The sequence below is a fragment of the Varanus komodoensis genome, unplaced genomic scaffold (assembly GCF_004798865.1).
Source record: "Varanus komodoensis strain SLA01 unplaced genomic scaffold, ASM479886v1 scaffold1, whole genome shotgun sequence".
Classification (NCBI taxonomy): domain Eukaryota; kingdom Metazoa; phylum Chordata; class Lepidosauria; order Squamata; family Varanidae; genus Varanus; species Varanus komodoensis.
This window is the reverse complement of record NW_025335268.1, coordinates 17,035,463-17,052,309: the sequence shown is the minus strand read 5'-3', so window position 1 is coordinate 17,052,309 and position 16,847 is coordinate 17,035,463. Positions and strand designations below refer to the sequence as shown.

Genomic DNA, 16,847 nt, shown 5'->3' with positions numbered 1-16,847 from the left:
AAGAAGATGCCACTGGTGAGCATTCTTTGATTCCAATTCTGTAGGCAACTGTGGATCTACCTGATCGTCATCCCATCTAGCCCACTCTTAGCTAGTTTGTTAAACAGGAGATCATGGAGCACTTCATCAAAAGCTTTGCTGAAGTCAAGATAGATGATGTCCACAGCATTCCTACAGTCCATCAGGGAGGTGAAAAAGGAAATCGTTAGTCTTGGTAGGATTTGTTCTTGAGAAATTCATGTTGACTTCTAGTAATCACTATACTGTTTTCAAGGTGTTTGCAAACTGACTGTTTTAGAGTCTGCTCCAGAACTTTCTTAGGGGTTGATATCAGACTGACTGGTCTGTGGTTCCCAGGTTATTTTTTCCTTTCTTGAAGAAAAGGACATGAGCCCTTCTCAAGTCATCTGGCACTTCCCCTGTCCTTTATGATTTCTCAGAGATAATAGACAGTGATTTTGAGAGTTCTTATACCAGCTCCTTTATGACTCTAGGATGGCGCTCACTGGGTCCTGTAGAACTGAACTTATTCAACCCAGTTAGATGATTGGGTAGACCATTTGCCTATCAATCTTGAGCTTTCATTCTATTCCTTTTACTTCCCCTTCTTCAAGAAGGTCATAGACCATTTTTTGGGAGAAAGTCAAGCCAAAGTAGGAATGGAGCACTTCTGCCTTTTGTCATCTGTTATCATTTTGCCATCCACCTTGAGTAGTTCAACCCTCAATTCTTTATTCTTTTACTTTGTACATACCTGAAGAAGGCTTTTTTGCTGCTTTTAGCATCCTTTGCAATCCCAGTTCATTCCTAGCTTTACCTTGGCTACCTGCCTACATTCTTCTTTTGTAGCCTGACTTTCCTTTCACTTCCTATGTATGTCCTTTTTTTGTTTTCAGATGATCTCCCACATGGGCTTCTAAGCTTTTGACTTGTGCCGTCAGAATTTCTTTTTAAAAGTCCCACCCATCTTTGACTCCTTTTCTCATTAGAGTCACTTATCATGGGACTTTACTTGTCCTTGTCCTGCGTTTATTAAAATTGACTTTCCTAAAATCAAGGGTACTTATTTGGCTACATTTGGCTTTTGCTTCCCTTAGAACCAAGAATTCAAGTACGGCATGGTCACTTCCCCCAGAATTCCTATAGCTGCCACTTTGGTCATTAGGTTTTCCCTGTTGGATAGTATCAAGTCAAGAATAGCTGTTTCTGTTGTTCCTTCTGCCATGTTCTGTTGGAGGAAGTTATCAGCAACACATGTTAGGAATCCCTTGGAGAAGCCATGTTTCACAGAATTTGTCTCCCAAAAGATATTGGAGAAATTGAAATCCCCTATATCAGAGCTGCTCTCTCCTTTGTGGTGTGTAAGCCTTTGTCCACTGTTATCCACAAGTTGACTTCTCGCTCCCCTGTAGGATTCAGTTGAAAACTCTCCTGATTAATTTCTTCATGCTGTGGCTAAACACATTCTTCCCAATCCTTGTAAATTGCAACCCATCCCTTGCCAGCACTCTATCTTCCTGGAAGTGTGGCCCATTGTCCCAAAATCCAAATCGCTCCCTTTGGCATCACTTTCGTAGCCAGGCATGCACTTGGAGAATTTTTCTTTCCCTTTGTATTCCTTTTCCAAGAACTGGGAGGTTTGAAGAGAAAAATATCTGGGCCCCAACGTTCTTAGCTTTCCTCCCTAAAGCTTCAAAGTCTGACATGATTACTTAAAAGCATTGCTTGGCAGTGTCCTTTGTTCCCACATGGATAAGAATGAAGGGATACATGTCAGAGGGCTGTATGAGCCTTGGCAATTTTTCAGTTTTATCACTTAATCTGTCCTTCAAGGAGACAGCATACCTGACAAGTCCACAGATCTTTCTGACATACATGTGTTAATATCACATGCAACAGGGAGTCTCCCACAAGTGACACTTTTCTTGTTCTTACAGTCCTTGGTGTCATTGCCACCACTTGGTTAACCTTTAGCCTCTTGATCAGTGTTGCATGGAATGGCTTGTGGTTCTTCCACAGCAGGCTGCCCTCCAGTCTTATCTTATCCTTGAGTAACTGAAAGTGGTATGAGAGTTCCACTGGTGCAGAGTATCTTCTAGTTCTTCTGCACTTAACTGTCACCCTTTTCCAGAGAGTTTCCTGTTTGTGATCTCTGGTTGCTCACTCACTCCCTGGAAGCTTGGCTGCTTGTATCCCAGAGTTCCTAGACCAACTGAGGCAGCTTCCTCTGATCTGCTCAGGTAGAAGTCAGGAACCAGAATGGACACAGACAGACACAAAATAGTTCTGCTGGTACAGCTTGAGTAAATTTAGCCCCCAGTTTCTGCTTGGAAACTGTGTAGTGCCAGTAAGTTCTTAAGAAGAAAAAGTGGGTAGCTTTGTAGCAGTCATATTTCACATTGTGCTTTTTATTATTCTTTACATTTCTACACTGCCTGTAGCTGAAGCTCTCTGGGCACTTCACAACATTAAGTTACCCATCCAGATTTCAACTAGGCCCAATCCTGCTTAGCTTCCAAAATTAGGCAGGATCAGGCACTGCAGGGTATATGTTTTTTACATCACTTCTAAAATGTATTGGGAACCTGGAGAGCTTTAAGTGTTCCTGTTTCTGTGGCAGTTGGTGACTTCCCCCACTTACCTGCTACAGGTTCCTGTCCACTGTTAGATGGGTTAAAATTCCAGCTTTTTCTAACCTGAATCTTGGCTTCTGTTTAGTATAAAGAAGCTGTCTCTTAGAGATTGTCTGAGATTACCTTGGCATTACTTGGAGAGTGTTCTGTGTAATTAGCTATTTGTGTGCAGTGACTTAAAGAACTCATTAGTTCATGTTTGCTCAGCACCACAAAGATTTCTCAGCAGCACCTGGTCCTTACATGGCATTTCATAATGTAGCAGTTTATCTCTGGAACTGTTACCAGAAGTGCTTCTACTAATGATTATCAACAGTATGTACTTTAACCCTATGGGATCGTTTTTCTCTTGTGTATTTCAGAAACTACATTGTATCTGGTTATTGCAGTTTTTACTGCTAGTGTGCATTTAATGCCCTGTTGCTATCTTGGTGAAATGCAAGGACCTCAGCGTATGGGAAAGCCTACACAGTGTACCCTAATGTCAGTAAGATTCATTCATATAACAATATGATGCAAGTCAACACTCTTTATGAGGGTTTAAATTTTTCTCAGTGATCATGTGCTAAGCCGTTTTCCTATGCTATTGTAGACAGCAACACAAATGCATAAGCCACCAATACAGTATGTTCATGTGAACTGGTCTTCTTTCCCTTCAGAAAAGCTCATGCCATCAGTTTTCCTGCCCATGCATGATTAGAAATAAAAGAGCCTCTTGGAACCACAATAGTGTAAGTCCTGTGAATTTTATAAAACCCTAGTCAAGACATAGATACAAGCAATAAAAAGCATCTGTTATACATAAATATACACATCTGAATAAATACAACCTTCCTCAAAGATCAATTCAGAATGGGTGGTAAGACCTAAAAATACAGCAACTTGGACAATCACAAGCAGTTGACAGATTGTGTGACACAGACAGATTAGTTTGGATCAGTTCTCAATGTGGAGCTAAAAGGTGACTTCAATAGGACACAGTGTGTGGATCTGCTATTGAGGCAGGCTTGGTAACTGCACATGGGCATATAAGATTTCATACTTTTGTTTGCCTAGTGCATACACTCACTTGCAAACACACAGCACAGTATACATTCACACATGTGTAAATGCGCATTTCTAAAAACACTCTTTCCACATACATGGAAGTGTTCCTCACCAGAGGCAACTGGAATTTACATCTCTGTTTCTGCTAGGAGACTTTCTCCAAGGCCTGATGTTACCAAGACCATCTGGGAAGTAGAATCTGAAAAGGGGGAAAAAAACATACTTTAGCAGATGAATGGGGGGTGGGTGTGGGGGTGGGCTGAGGGGACTGAAGAGTGATCTGTACCTGGAACATAAGTATAGAAGTGCTACAACTGCTATAAAATAAAAAGGAAGAATCCACAAACCATATATGGTAATTAGAGAAATAGTCCAACTTCATCCCTGCAGCATGTACAATTGGCGTTTTTAAAACTAATGATCACACTTTTAACCACTGAGCTGTGTTGTGCTGCTTTTACTGACTGCTGGATTGCTGCTGTGTGGCATCCTGTAATTACTGTACTCCAGAAAACAGTTACTACAGACTTAGCATCAGAATTCCTGCCTCTTGATCTCAAAATTTTTACACATCAAATTTTCCTTCTCCATACTTGAAGCTTTCTAATGTGAATTTGGATGAAGATTACCAGTGTAGAGATTACCAGTGTTAATTTATGGTAGTAGTTTCTCTGTATTTCAGTAGTATCAATACAACTGTACTTCCCTGCATGATAGGCTCATATTCTACTAAAATGGAAATACTGGATGTGAAGCATATTAGGCTTAGATACAAATTGGCCTCAAGCCCAAATGCTTTTTGTTTTGCCTGATAATAGCATCAAACCTTTCAGGTAGGCTAAAGGAACTCCACCATTTCTTAAGCATATCGATTTGAGGTGCTGATTCTGGAAAGTCACCTGGATTAACAGATTATCAGCTCCTGGGTTGCATTCACTTAGGTTGACAGATCACCAGCTGTTGCAATCAGCAAACTTGTGTTAAGAACCAGATGCAGAAGATTTTTTTTTACTTTTAATAAAATACTATACCAATTAATATTTGCATGAAAAAGGGTGACCCTTCTGAGGGAAAATGATCTACTGGAGCTTTGTGATTTTATGGCCTTGTTTTCAGTGGTCTGAACATGTTCCCCATTCTTGCCAACTTCTGTCCAATTTCACTGCCACCTCTCAATGGGGACCTAGTAGTCTTACTGCTTTGGCAGATCCAGGAGTTCTTTTCTCTGGCCATGACTTCACGGGTTTCAGTCTCCTCCTCCTCTTCTCCTTCTGAAAGAAGGTCAGAAATCTGCTGCTGTAGTTCAGGGCTGATGTTGTTCTCTGCCAGGATCAGCATCCTCAAAGCAGTGGGGTAGTTTTCCACCATGTCTAGCAGGATCTGAATAGAATAAAAGCCAGAGGCAACTATACAAGCAGCTCAGCTTAGAGGTTAGTCAAGGAACAAGAATACAGAAGGCCTCAGATCTGTTTCATATGCTACTGTCTCAGTTTTACATTTCTAAGCTTTTATTTAGTGCATTTATATAATGTATTACTTGACTTAGCTACTGCATGGATTTCAGAGTGATGAATTCCATTGTAATCTATCATATGAATATTTTTAGTGTCCACAGGGCAGGACTAGAACCAGTGGTTAGAAGTTGCATGGAAGTAGATTTTGACCAAATTTATGAGAAACTCCCTATCAATGAAGAGTGTCTGGCAGTAGAATAGACTGCCTAGGGAAGTTTTCCTTCACTAGAGGTATTTAAGCAGGGGCTGGATGGCCACCTATTGGACATTGTGGCTGCATCTTGCATTGTAGAGTCTGCACTGAGTGGTGTGGTGGACTACATGATCTCTATGATTCCTTCCTACTCTGATTCTATAAATATAAATTAAAATACACAAACATAAAAACAAACTAATAGCAACTTTAAAAATACAGCAATGAAAACAAAGTTCCTTTAATGAAAGGAAATGTTTACCTTATTTTTATATAGGTTAGTTTCTAAAATAGGCCTGTGTGGTTATATCAAAGATGTCTCTATGGATGTGTCCACTACTATTTCTGTTTTCATGTCCTAATATGGCATGTGCTCAGATATGTATGCAGGTAACCAATACCAACACCCACAGTCCACTTCAAAAAGCCATGGATGCCAAATAATGGATTAGAGCTAGAACAGAATTAAATTTCTGGAATGGAAACAAACCTGACAGGGCATGAGGATTGGTTGGAACCAGTCATAGGTGCTGAGAACTGCAGTCCAAGAGTTCTGCAGTGACTCTGTGCCAAGCAAAGGATATCTACAGCTATAAAATTAAGAAGGCTGTGAAAGTCCACCCTTCACATTGACCTACATTTGGAGATAAATCTTTTGAACATTTAGTTTTTTTGCCAGACCAGTAAGGCAGAACAGGAGCCATCTTAAGTATACCATGCTGAAAATGCCTGAGGTGTAAATGACATTTTATCTACATTTTTTAAAGTTGAGAAGGCTCAACGTAATTGTGCCACATATTCTAAGGGCTAAACTGGGCATAGGGGAATAATAGGACCTTGAATCAGCAACAAATTAGACCTGCCAAGGGTTTTTTCCCCCTCTTAATTCCAAATGTGATGAGACTGGGATGAAGGAGTAAAGTGAGATTTGCATGTTCAGCATCCTAAACAAAACATTTTAAACACTTTTGGCATCAACACACCTTGTCTACTGTCTTCTCTATGATACTGTCTCTGTTGCTTCAGAGGAAGGACATTCCTAAACCAATTTAAAGGGAAGAGGTATATATTTGATATATACTCAGTGGATGCTTGGGTCTCTTGAGAAATGAAACGACTGCATTATGCAAGTTACTATGTTGAATTTCATAACTTGGAAAAGGAAATGAAGGCCATAATGAGCCGTATCTGCCTTACCAAGGCTGACTGGTTGGTAAGTCCTGTTCCTTCCAAGTCCAAAACCTCTAAGGTGCGACTGGATGCCACAGAAACTGCCAGCATTCCTGCTATCTGGTCACCTAGGGGAGCAGAAAGCCAGGAGATGTCAGTATACCTTATGTGGGCCATGCTCCATGCACCCACAGTGGGAGAATTTGCAAAGCAGTATTGTATCTTGACTTCTACCAGCACCTTCTTCCCATTTTCAAGACTGACACATATCTAACAGTTGCTAGCACAAATTCAACAAGCAGCATCTTTTCAAGAGATGCGGGAGGCTGCATATTGTGAAGATGCTGCATCTACAGCATGTCTACCTCTGAAAGATACAAAAAGCTGGAACAAGGAAGAGAAGGAACAACAGCTGGGGGTTTTGCAACTGTTTGCAAAAATTAGCTGAGGTAAATTGTTCTTCTGAGCATGGGCAGAGTGTTGTCCCCACACCACCATGTAATCCACAGGCAGCTTCCTCTGTATATTAGAAGATGCTGCATCTGGGTCAGAGGACATGGCTCCTACTGACCTGAACCCTTGGCACCTCTTGCTTCATGGGGTATAGGAGAGGCAGGAAGAAGTAATGCCTCACCCAGTTTGAAAGGGCAGGATCAGTGAGGCGTACTAATTTGCTGCTCCCTTCATTTCCCTAAGGCAGGATGGGGAAGAGGAGAGCAGCCTGGCCTAGTCTCTGCCTCACCAGCTGCCTGTTTGGCTTAGGCAGTGCAGCTGTAGAGTGGGTTTCCATGGCAACCACTGCCTGGGCGCCTCTTCTTGCTATATTTGAAGAGGAAGCAGTTGGGGGAAGGGACATGTTATGACTACCAAACCCCAAAAAGACAACTAGAAAGAGGACATTAAACACAAAGCAAAACAAAACAAAAAACACCATGGTAAACTGGAGCTGGTACTCAAAATCCCAGGGTTGAATGCTGGCTGCAAGCAAGTCTCAGGTAAAACATGACAGGCTGCCATCTTCTTCAGGCCAGGGCTGACAAACAGCCTGTGTTTTGTTTTTGTATTTTAAATTACTGGGCTGATAGAACTTTTTCTTTTAAGCCTCATTCCAGACAGAGCCACTCATCTCTCTCCCAAATACAGCGTGTCCCTCAACCTTAGCAGGAAGAGTTAAGTCTGAAATTCAATGGCAGAGTGTGTTGCTTAGGAAAGAGTCCTCCCTAAAACCTTGAAGAATCTCTGCTGGTCTGTGTGGACCTTGCATTTGACTTCTAAGGCAGCTTCCTGTGTTTCCGAGGCATGAAGCTATTTGCAAGGAGAGCTCTCGCAACGGGGGACTGCACTGGATTCAGCTTTCAGGCATTGCTGCTGCTTCCAAGCGATTGAAATTCCCATTGGAAAGAAAGGAGATTTCCCTCCCTCCCACCCTGCCTTGCCCAATATGTCTGTGCTCCTCTCACCCAGGGGGTTGTAGTCCAAGTTCAACACTCGCACCTGGGAACTATGAGCCACTGCAATAGCCAGGCGTCCCCATCCTTTGGCTGTGATGCCAGGGTTAGCACTGAGAGTCAGCTCTTTCAAACCTGGGTGAAAGAGAAAAGCCAGGTAAGCCAAAGGCAGCATTCAAAAGACCTCTGGTATTCAGGAGTAAAAATCAACCTGTCTAAATTATATACTGCCCTTTTGTTCTGCCTACAAAACCATGGCTACAGATTAAAATCCCCATTTTGAATTTTAAGGTTGTGCTCAAAATCATCCATCCCCTTATGCATGTTAACCACTCTGTAGTTGAAACCACAAGGATGGATAAAAGGATAGATTTCTCTAAACGGAGGGGTGTTACAATAAAACCCTAGTTCTTATTTTATTTTGAGACATTAGTGAGTGGGATAACCAGATTCTGGTCCCCACTCAGTCATGAATCTCCTCGGGTGGCTTTGGGCCACTCACTCTCAGCCCAGCCCACTTCACAGGATTGCTGTTGTGAGGGCAAAATGTAAACCACCTTAGATTCCTTTTAAGAGGAAAATGCAATATAAGATTTTTTTTATTTCCTACACTTCAGTACAGGGGTGCAGAACATCAGGTCAGAGAATAAATCCAAACTTCAAGTGGTTTCCATTTGGTCCTCAATGGTTGCTTCTTTAGTTGGCTCCATCCTTTCCCTCAACTATCAGTTGTTTAGGGGTGTCCTCACATTTGTGCAAAAAAACCCTCAGTAACACTGATGGATAGCTTCTTGATAGACAGCAAGGGGTCAGTCAGATACAAAAGAATGTTAAAGAATCTGAATTTTACCTGTCTTTTTATGTTAAAAGATCAAGTTTAGGTTGTAAAAAATCCAAAGATTACAGATTCCCACACAGGGGAATCTACAATAAGGCAAAGTTAGTTTAGTTCTACAATAAGGCAAAGAACAATTACTCCTGTGCTACATAACCTTCTGCCCTAGCGTAGAAGTCTACTTATTCTTCAATACTGAAGGTTCTTCTGCCAAAACAGTAACTTCATACAAGTTGTACTGTGTTGCAAACTCTGTCACTTCTTGGAGCTGGGGATGGGGGAGAATGAAAACATACTTTATTTTTCCATTCTGCTAAAATGATTTAAAAGAGAGCAGTTTTGAGCACTGGAACATCAGGAGCATTTTCAAGGGCCCACCCATCCACTCTTACTTACCTGACTTGGCCCCATCAGGAGGAAGTAGTCCACAGATCAAGTTGATGCCTTCATCACCCAGCATGCAGTCCCCCAAGTCCAAGGCCACTAGGGAAGGATGCATGGACAGTGCTGGGTTGAGGAGTGCCAGACCAGCATCTGCCAGGGGACTCCCATGAAGGCTGTGCAAAATAAAAAGTCTTGGAGTTATAAACTAGTCTTTCTTTGGGGTACAACTAAGAACTAGTGCAATCATGTACACTAATACATTTACAAACACTCGGAAGTCTCCAGTTTTTTTAACAGATTTACTCCTGGGCTAATATGTATAATATTACAGTTCCAATTACAACCAAGAAATGCAAAAATAGAGTAAAGAGGATGATTAACACAAGGCCAGTGGAGCAAAACAACAGACCTTAGCTACTGTAGAGCAAGTCCTTGAAGCAGGGGAGAACACCATAGAGATAAAGGGATTTGTCACAGTGACAGAGGGGACTGTTAGCCTACTGAGTAAGATGCAGATACAGCTTTCTTCTTCTTTTAATACGGACAGTTAAAGAAAACTCCAATGACACATAAGAGTATGGCACAAAATAATGGGAATACGCAGAGGTCTCCAAACCTCTAGAGGATTGTGGACAGCCTATACAGGATGGGAGAAATAGGGAGGTGACCTTCACCTCCCTGCTCCTCCCACTCTGCAAATGAGACAGCCAATTTTGGCGGTCTAGCTGCAGTGCCTTGAACAGGGAGGAAAGGAGGCTGGGACCCATCCTGGCAAGCATAATCTATCCTCCCTGCGTTCTGGAAAATCCTTTTTACCCCTTCTCCTAGGTAAGTTTTGTGACCTTGGAGAAGCAGCTGGCACAGTTCTTTCTGTGGGTGGAGTGGGTGATCTAAACATGGATGCCTTGCTCAAAAGTTGGAGCTCTTTTCTGACGTCGGGAGCTGGGAATCTGGAGCATCCTATGGCCCTCTAGGCACTTGTTTTAGGGGTCATAGAATTACTCTGTCTAGGTGCTTCCAGGAAGTCCCTCTTAATGCTAACAATCAAAACATAATATGAAGCTACTCTATCTTTTCCTCCTTAATGGATTTTTTTGTGGAATGACAGGAGAAGTAGCAGTGAGAAAACACAGGAGGGTTGGAGTGAAAGCCATCATCTGGACCTTCCCTCAAAAGTTTTGTGAATGAGGCAGGGCAATTGCATGATAAAACCCTCAACTGGAAACACCACAACACAAGCTTTGTAACATAAGTTCTCATGAACTGAAACTCATTTCACCATCTGTTTGAGATGATCTAGATAGGTTCACTAAGGAAGGCTTGGCCCATAAAAGCTTTTACTTCAACAATAATTTTGATAATCTTGAAGGTGTTACAAGATTTTGTTTGGGCTGAGTGTTTTGTACTTCTTCCAGAGAGGCAACATCTCTGGAAGTATACCTATGTCTCTACCTGTCTCTGGAGTACGGTGGTTGGACTAAGTTGATGAAACCTGGAATCTGGTTGCTGCTCAGCCATCAAGTTCAGCAGGTGACTTTGGGCCAGTTACTATCACCCTAACCTACCTCAGAAGGTTCTTGTGAGAATAAAATGGAATGGAGGATCAAGATTCTCAACTTGGACTCCTGGGGAAAAAAGGGTGGGATATAAAGGTAGCAAATAACAGGAAGTGCTAGACAATTATCTTGTTTTTCTCTGATAAAGGACAACATTAAAAGAATGACAAGCATCTAACAAGAAAGATGAGGCTCTACTGCTTGAGAAACAACAGGGAGCAAGTAATGAGATGGGCTCCAGGGAGTGGGAAAAGGATAATATAACCCTATTTTAATTTCCTAGCTAGCCCATACCACACAGATTGCTTGCTATAAAACTCATCCCATCCTAAGTGCAGACAACTCAATAAAATCTCTAGTTATAATTACTAGACCTTTCTACCTTTGGCCACTGAATGACACAGGTAGCAAGTTTAAGAGTGCTGCCCTGGTCAGTCTTAGAATATGTAGCAGAACAGTGTTTAGAATCACCAATTGATCAGTTAGAAAATACAGTTTTAATTCAACCCCTCAGTGTGGGTTGCCTTCATTTTAGCTCAGGATAAGAAGAGAGTCTGGATAGGTAAGAGAATTCTGCTTTCTTCTTCATCAGTGGTGATTTGTGGAAACATTCCCCACCCCTTCCCATAAGACATGGGAACTTATAGCCTCTTAGTCTCTTAGCTTCCATCAGCCCCAGCCAACATATATTAGTCAGGAATGGGAGAACTGTGGCCCAACTGAAGGGTTCCCAAACTTTGCTTTACAATTTCAATCCATGTCTTTTTATTAATTTGGATGAATTAATCTATAGCAATGTAACAACTTCCACTATGGATTAGTAATAGCACATTACCAGGTGGAGTCGGTACTCACAACAGAGACTGGACCGACCGGTTGGTCTTCAGGGCTTCAGCCAGTTGCTTGACCCTATTGATATTGGCGACAATCCCCAAGTTAAGGTTAAGTTGAGCCAAGGAGTGAGACTCTGCAACTCCTCTGCAGATCCGTCCGAAATCTCGGTCGGAAAGCTGGCAGCCCCGGAGTGAAAGCAGTTTGATGGAGTTCTCACGCAGGCTCTCACAGATATCCCGAATCTCGGCACTGGATAACGTCTCCCCAGAGATCTGGATAGATCCTGGCAACATCGTTTTCGCTTTGAAGCGTACAAACGCTCTGAGCAGCTAGGTGCAGGAGCTGCTCTGCTAATCCGGATGTATGCAGAAAAATAATGTGTGCAATCTAGACCAGTTAGAGGCTGCTCTGCAATCCGGACCAAAAGAGGCAACCGGTGTGCGCCTAGGTTGTGCAATCCTGTGTGCAAACAAAGCTGGAGGCCACGCAGCAATGTTAAGTATGAGTTTAATGTGCTAATCAGATCAGGCCAAATATTAGCTGCGTTTCAGATAAGTGTTTGTTTTCTCAGGCTTGCGCTGAAACTTCTATATAATCTGAATGGCGAAAAAAAATTCCGTGCAAATCCACAGTTAAAAAATGGAGACAGAGAACAATACCTATCACGGGCGGGTAAAAGAAGAGAGCTATCCAGTTCGGATTACGATGATTACTGGAAAGGTAAGATTACTGATAGGCGGTGCAGGTAGATGCCAGGCAATCCGAAACGGAAAGGATGAAAAATGTAAATCCAAATCCGAGACAGCTCCTTTAGCAGGGATGTCTGACAAGCAGAAATCCAAGGTGAATCTATTTTCTGCGCAATCCGGGGAGGGTGTCGATGGGTCCGTCGCCGGGGAAGGGGGCACGGACCGCCGTGTCCTCTGGCGCTAGTTCTGGATCCGAGACCTCATTCCCCCTTCCCCGGCGTCCACCTTCCCATCCACAGCACTCGAACCTAGATTGCTCGGGCCGCCGCCGCACCACCTGCTCTCCCGCGGCACTAGCGGGAAGGACCTGCCCAAGTCAGCCGGATCCGACGATCCCAGACTCTTAATCCCTCCCCCTGCCGCGTCTCCTCCTCTTGCCGCACCGGCGGCTCTCTTGCATATTGGCGGCGGGACAGAGCCGCCACCGGCGCCACGGGGGATGCGGACTGCTGCGCTGGCTCCTCCTTCCTTGGACCCCAGGGTATGGATCCAGTTTGATCTGGCGCTGCGCCGGTTCCTATGGCCACACTCTGGCAGTGCTGCAGCCTCCGCCTCTTACTAAACTGGGCCACGCGGCGGCCACTTTCCTTCCCGCCCCGCGGGCACGCTGCTGCCCTGCCCCCTAGCGGGAGCCGCCGCCGCGGCAACACCGCCTGGATCTTCCCTGCGAGAAAGGGGCCTGGGTGGGGCTCACGGCGGGAATATCAAACGCCAGTTGCCTGAAAAAGCCGGCGCCGGATTAATGCTTCCGCTGGAATCCTCTGATTTGACGCTCTGTAAGCTGCCTGCTCCAGCTTATCCTGGGTGCTTTTATTCAGTGATTCAAGGACCGGGGTTTGAAAGCCCTGCGCTCCAGAGGGGTCAGAGGACCTGGATCTGGAATAGATAGGATGAGAGTCAACACAGCTTCTTGGCATTTGGTGGGGAAAAAGAACTCTACGGACGCCCAGAGGCACTCCTGTGGTGTTCAGCTAATTTCAGGGCAGAAATTTCGAACGGAAATGCCCTAAGGAATAAGAGGCACAACTGTGTTGATTCTTCCATCTGCCTGGAACAGGTAGACAGAGTTTCAGCACACATTCACAAAATGGCAGAAAAGTCAGACATGGGCCTTTTTGCCAGCTTTTCTTGCTTCAGATTTACATCTCTGCCCAGGTGCTTCCTCCAGAAAGCTGGGCATAAGCTCAGATCCCAAAGGATACTCATGGAGGAAGATAGAAAATAAACCTTCAGAAAGTAATCCAGAAAGGGTTTGAGGGAATCATTCATGGCAGGACAGGATAGGCCCTGAAACTTGTGAAATGGTACAAAAAGTAACTTCCCAATCTTAACTGGTTCTACTCCTACATTAACACTACAGTTTGTGCTGTCAAATGGCTTAAACTGCATTGAAGAACTTCATCTTTTTAGAGTGCAATTTTGATGCATATTTAGTCAGAAAAAATGGCCTACAACTCCTAGCATCCTCTGGCCAGCTGAGCATGCTGGGAATTGTTAGACTTTTTAAATTCCATCCTTACTCATTACTCATCTTCCCTTGGCTTTTTGTGTCAAGATGAGCTACGACCTACAAGCGGTAGAGGACCAGTGTTCATCTCAAAGCCATCCTGCACCAGGTGTCCCCCAGATGTTTTGGCACAATTTTTATCATTACTGCCAGCATGGCCAGGTGAAGAAGGCCACTAGGAATGCTAGAGTTGGAAGGGATTCTCTGCCCTTTCTCCTTTGCTTCCTGTTGTCTCTGGAGTTGCTTTCATGATGCCAGTGTGACTGTTTCCATGAGGTTTTGGCTCAGTAGGCAATTTGTGCCCACCATATTTTCTGTGGGTACTGGGTGTATTCCCACAGTGCATCATTCAACATGCAGCCCTTGCTCCTTGGGGCAGCATTTATTACTCTTTCAACAGCTTCTTAGCTAGCCTTTGGCCAGCTTTAGGATTGCAACCAATATGAATAGGTAACAATACATATTTCTCTGGGCAGTAGAAAAGTGAACATAGTTTTTCTATGGGAGTAAATTTCATAAAGATATGAACACCTCTACTCCTATTTGCATAAATGGGACAAAGGGTTTTTTGTTGTTGTTAGTTGCAAAGTTGTGTCCGACCCATCGTGACCTCATGGACAACATTCCTCCAGGCCTTCCTGTCCACCACCATTTCCCAGAGTCCACTTAAGCTCCAGCCACCTCATTCTCTGCCGCCCCCTTCTTCTTTTGCCATCTATTGTTCCCAGCATTAGACTCTTCTCCTGGGAGTCCTTCCTTCTCATTAGGTGGCCAAAGTACTTGAGTTTCATCTTCAGTATCTGGCTTCTAAAGAGCAGTCAGGGTTGATCTCCTCTAGGACTGATCGGTTTGATCACCTTGCAGTCCAAGGGACTTGCAGGAGTCCCCTCCAGCACCACAATTCAAAGGCTTCAATTCTTCGGTACTCAGCCTTCCTTATGGTCCAACTTTTCACAGCCATACATTGCAACTGGGAACACCATAGCCTTGACTATACACACTTTTGTTGGCAGGGTGATGTCTCTGCTTTTTCGTTTGCTGTCTAGATTTGCCATAGCTTTCCTCCCCAGGAGCAAGCGTCTTTTAATTTCTTGGCTGCAGTGCCCATCTGCAGTGATCTTGGAGCCCAGGAAAATAAAATCTGTCACTACTTCTATTTCTTCTCCATCTATTTGCCAGGAAGTGACAGGACCAGATGCCATGATCTTAAGTTTTCTTAATGTTGAGTTGCAAGCTAACTTTTGCACTCCCTTCACCCGCATCAAGAGGCTCTTTAGTTCCTCTTCACTTTCTGCCATTAGAGTGGTATCATCTGCATATCTGAGGTTGCTGATATTTCTCCCAGCAATCTTAATTCCAACTTGTGATTCATCTAGCCCCGCCTTTCCCATGATGGGCTCTGCATACAAGTTAAATAGGCAGGGTGACAGTATACAGCCTTACCAAATTCATTTCTCAATTTTGGACCAATCAGTGGTTCCGTGGCCAGTTCTCACTATTGCTTCTTGACCCACATATAGACAAATAAGATGGTCTGGTACTCCCATCTTTTTAAGAACTTGCCACAATTTGTTGTGATCCACATGATCAAAAACTTTAGCATAGTCAATGAAGCAGAAGTAGATGTTTTTCTGGAACTCCCTAGCTTTCTCCACGATCCAGTGTATGTTGGCAATTTGATCTCTAGTTCCTCTGCCTCTTTGAAATCCTGCCTGTACTTCTGGTAGTTCTTGGTCCACATACTGCTGGAGTCTAGCTTGTAGGATTTTGAGCATAACTTTGCTAGCGTGTGAAATGAGTGCAATGGTGCGATAGTTTGAACATTCTTTGGCATTGCCCTTCTTTGGGATCGGAATGTAAACTGACCTTTTCCAATCCTGTGGCCACTGTTGAGTTTTCCAAATTTGCTGGCATATTGAGTGTAGCACTTCTACTGCATCGCCTTTTAAGATTTTGAATAGCTCAGCTGGAATACTGTCACCTCCACTAGCTTTGTTGTTGCTCAGACTTCCTAAGGCCCATTTCACACTCCAGGATGTCTGGCTGGAGGTCAGTGACCACCCCATCGTGCTTATCAGGGACATTAAGCTCTTTCTTGTATAGTTCCTCTGTGTAATCTTGCCACCTCTTCTTAATCTCTTCTGCCTTTGTTGGGTCCCTGCCATTTTGATCCTTTATCATGCCCATCTTTGCATGAAACGTTCCCTTCATATCTCCAATTTTCTCAAAGAGATCTCTGGTCCTTCCTATTCTATTGTTTTCTTCTATTTCTTTGCACTGTTCATTTAAGAAGGCATTCTTATCTCTTCTAGCTATTCTCCTGAAAAGGGTTGTTTACATATAGACTATAACTTTCTTTTAGGTGTCCAAAATCTGTAAGCCTGGAGAGCAGACAGGATGACATGTGCCATCTCTACCTTCAGCCACCTGCCCCCCCCTTCCATGGGTGGAGAAGAAGAGCTGTCACCACTCTCACCTGCAAATAGTTACAGTCCTCCATAGTGGTCCAGTGAGTTGCTGCCTTTCCTGTTGCCATTTCCCTTTTCTTTTGTTGCTGCTCTAGGGGTTGTTACTCCTGGGTTCCAGTGTGACCTACAGATTCATGGTACTATATGAAGTCATGGTGACTGGAGTGGTGCACCAGCAACTGAAAGAAGCAATTAAATGTGCATATGCGGAACAGGCAGGAGCAGTCATGACATAGTATTAGCAGGCATGATTGTGTTGCATGGCATTTCTAAAATCATAACAGAGTTAATTTAGTATGGGAAAAGGGTTAGAAAATTAAACATCATGTCCTCTGGCAGCAAGTTCATAGGCTAGGAAGGCGTTCATGTGCAGCATGGTGAGTGATGCAGCCATCACCCTGAAGAGTTTGTGGTCTGAACTAATCTAGTCATGGTTTTGCTTTTCCTCAGCTGAAGGACAGCAGCTGGTTAAGGAACAGCCTGGCAAGCACACAGCATTACAAAGGAGC

General features: G+C 43.6%; 1 protein-coding gene across 4 annotated transcripts in view; it reads right to left on the bottom strand.

Annotated features, from left to right (window-relative positions):
- Positions 1-3,360: 3,360 nt before the first annotated feature.
- LRRC73 (leucine rich repeat containing 73) overlaps positions 3,361-16,847 on the bottom strand; it is a 19,668-nt gene continuing 6,181 nt past the window's right edge. For 2 of the 4 annotated variants that reach the window (XM_044448806.1, XM_044448874.1), the window contains 6 exons: positions 16,347-16,462; positions 11,636-13,239; positions 9,237-9,397; positions 8,018-8,140; positions 6,585-6,685; positions 4,494-5,060 (listed from right to left, as the gene is read on the bottom strand). In XM_044448806.1, the coding sequence (XP_044304741.1) occupies positions 4,779-5,060; positions 6,585-6,685; positions 8,018-8,140; positions 9,237-9,397; positions 11,636-11,907 (939 nt within the window). In that variant the 5' untranslated portion in view covers positions 11,908-13,239; positions 16,347-16,462 and the 3' untranslated portion in view covers positions 4,494-4,778. Of the gene's footprint in view, positions 3,880-4,493; positions 5,061-6,584; positions 6,686-8,017; positions 8,141-9,236; positions 9,398-11,635; positions 13,713-16,346; positions 16,463-16,847 lie in introns of those variants that run through there. The other 2 variants (XM_044449035.1, XM_044448954.1) reach the window with 2 other exon arrangements.